The sequence below is a fragment of the Macrobrachium nipponense genome, chromosome 11, assembly GCF_015104395.2.
Source record: "Macrobrachium nipponense isolate FS-2020 chromosome 11, ASM1510439v2, whole genome shotgun sequence".
Classification (NCBI taxonomy): domain Eukaryota; kingdom Metazoa; phylum Arthropoda; class Malacostraca; order Decapoda; family Palaemonidae; genus Macrobrachium; species Macrobrachium nipponense.
In genome coordinates, this window is record NC_061087.1 from 38,776,967 (window position 1) to 38,778,422 (window position 1,456).

The 1,456-nt window shown below is 45.6% G+C and overlaps 1 protein-coding gene across 1 annotated transcript; it reads left to right on the plus strand.

Moving 5' to 3' along the window:
• Nucleotides 1–261: 261 nt before the first annotated feature.
• On the plus strand, nt 262–675 carry LOC135208500 (reticulocyte-binding protein homolog 2a-like). The gene has a single exon (XM_064240754.1). It carries the CDS (start codon nt 262–264, stop codon nt 673–675), a length of 414 nt encoding a protein of 137 aa, XP_064096824.1.
• The last annotated feature ends 781 nt before the right edge of the window (nt 676–1,456 follow it).

The following is a 1,456-nucleotide window of genomic DNA, read 5'->3' on the forward strand; positions in this document are numbered from 1 at the left end:
AAAGACCAGCTGATAAATGAATTAGCATGGAAGGTAAAGGCCCTGACTCAAGGAAGGATGAAGATGGAAGAAACACATAAGAGGCCTCGAACTGTTGAACAAAGAAAAGACACACAAATCCATTCAATGTCCGAAGAAATGCAAATATTGAAAGCAAAAATTATAGAAAAGGCGAAGGTAACCGAAGTGCAAATGAAAGAGAGAGAAGAGAAGGACCAGAAGCGGATTTCATTTTGGAAAACACAGTCGTAAGTTCTCGAGATGGAGAAGGAGACGTTGCATCGAGATCTACAGCTAAGAGAAGAAGGCAGGATAGAAATGCAAGTCAGGATAACCGAGCTAAATGAGGACTTGCAAAGCCTTTGCAAAGAGAACAGAAGGAAAGAGAAGACCATTGAAAAGTCTGAAGAAGGAAAGCGAGCAGAAGACCTCCAAGATCAGCGACTTAGAGGACGGGTTTTACAAGTCCTTGTCGCTGAGAAACAGATGGCTCAAGAAAATGTGAAACAGCTCCACAAATGTAAAGCCGAATTAGTTGAGAAAAAGGAGGAACTGGAAAAGCTGAAAGAGGAGAACTTGCAGAAAGATAGAGAGCTCCTCCGACTGGAAAATGAGTGCACCCTCAAGCAAATGGAAGTCATCCGTTTGCAGAAAGCAATCTCAAAACTGTTGTAGCAGAAAACCCGACGGCAAATGGAAGCTGAATGAAATAAGAAGAAGGAAGTTCACTGAATTTGAATGGCGTGAAGCGAAGGAGGAATTAGAGACGACGGAGTTTGAAAAGATGGAGGCAATCTTGGAACTCGAAAGCCTCCAGGAAGAGACCTTGGCCAAGGACACGAAGATCAGAGGCTTGGAAACTAAAGTAAAAATGCTTACAGGAGAAGAGAAGCGTCAAGGAATGAAGGCTCCTATATCTGAGAGGAAAGCTGAAGAGAAAAAGACTTCGGATAAAGCTCGATGTCTGAGGAAGCCCCAGATCAACTGCGAAGCTCTCTCCCGACAAATTGACAGCCTCGACGAAAAACTTCGCCAAATCAAGGAATTTGCAGCCAACCTCCGAAAACTGGAGCAAGAGGCAAAGATGTTCTGAGAGCTCTACAGGGAAAACGCCGTTACGTAAAGGGTGCACACAAAGGAACCTCGGCATTTTTAGGAGAACTGGTGGTTTGCTTGCAGAAGAAACAAGCCAGGATAACTCTGCTGTTGGGAACAGGAACAGGCTGATTTTTGTGAAGGAAATCACTCCTGGATGTAGTTGTGGAAGCAGCTCTGAGCGGTGGACAGACTACAGCGGCTAGTGGACTGGCACAAGTGCCCGAAGAGTGGATTGTTTTGTGCATTCCTTCTCCAAGATTGGACTGTGGTGCACCCCCTCTCTCTCCTGCCACATGATACCCTCGGGAATGGGTATCAATGCTAAATCACATGCGTGGAAGGCAACCTCTGGCGCGGC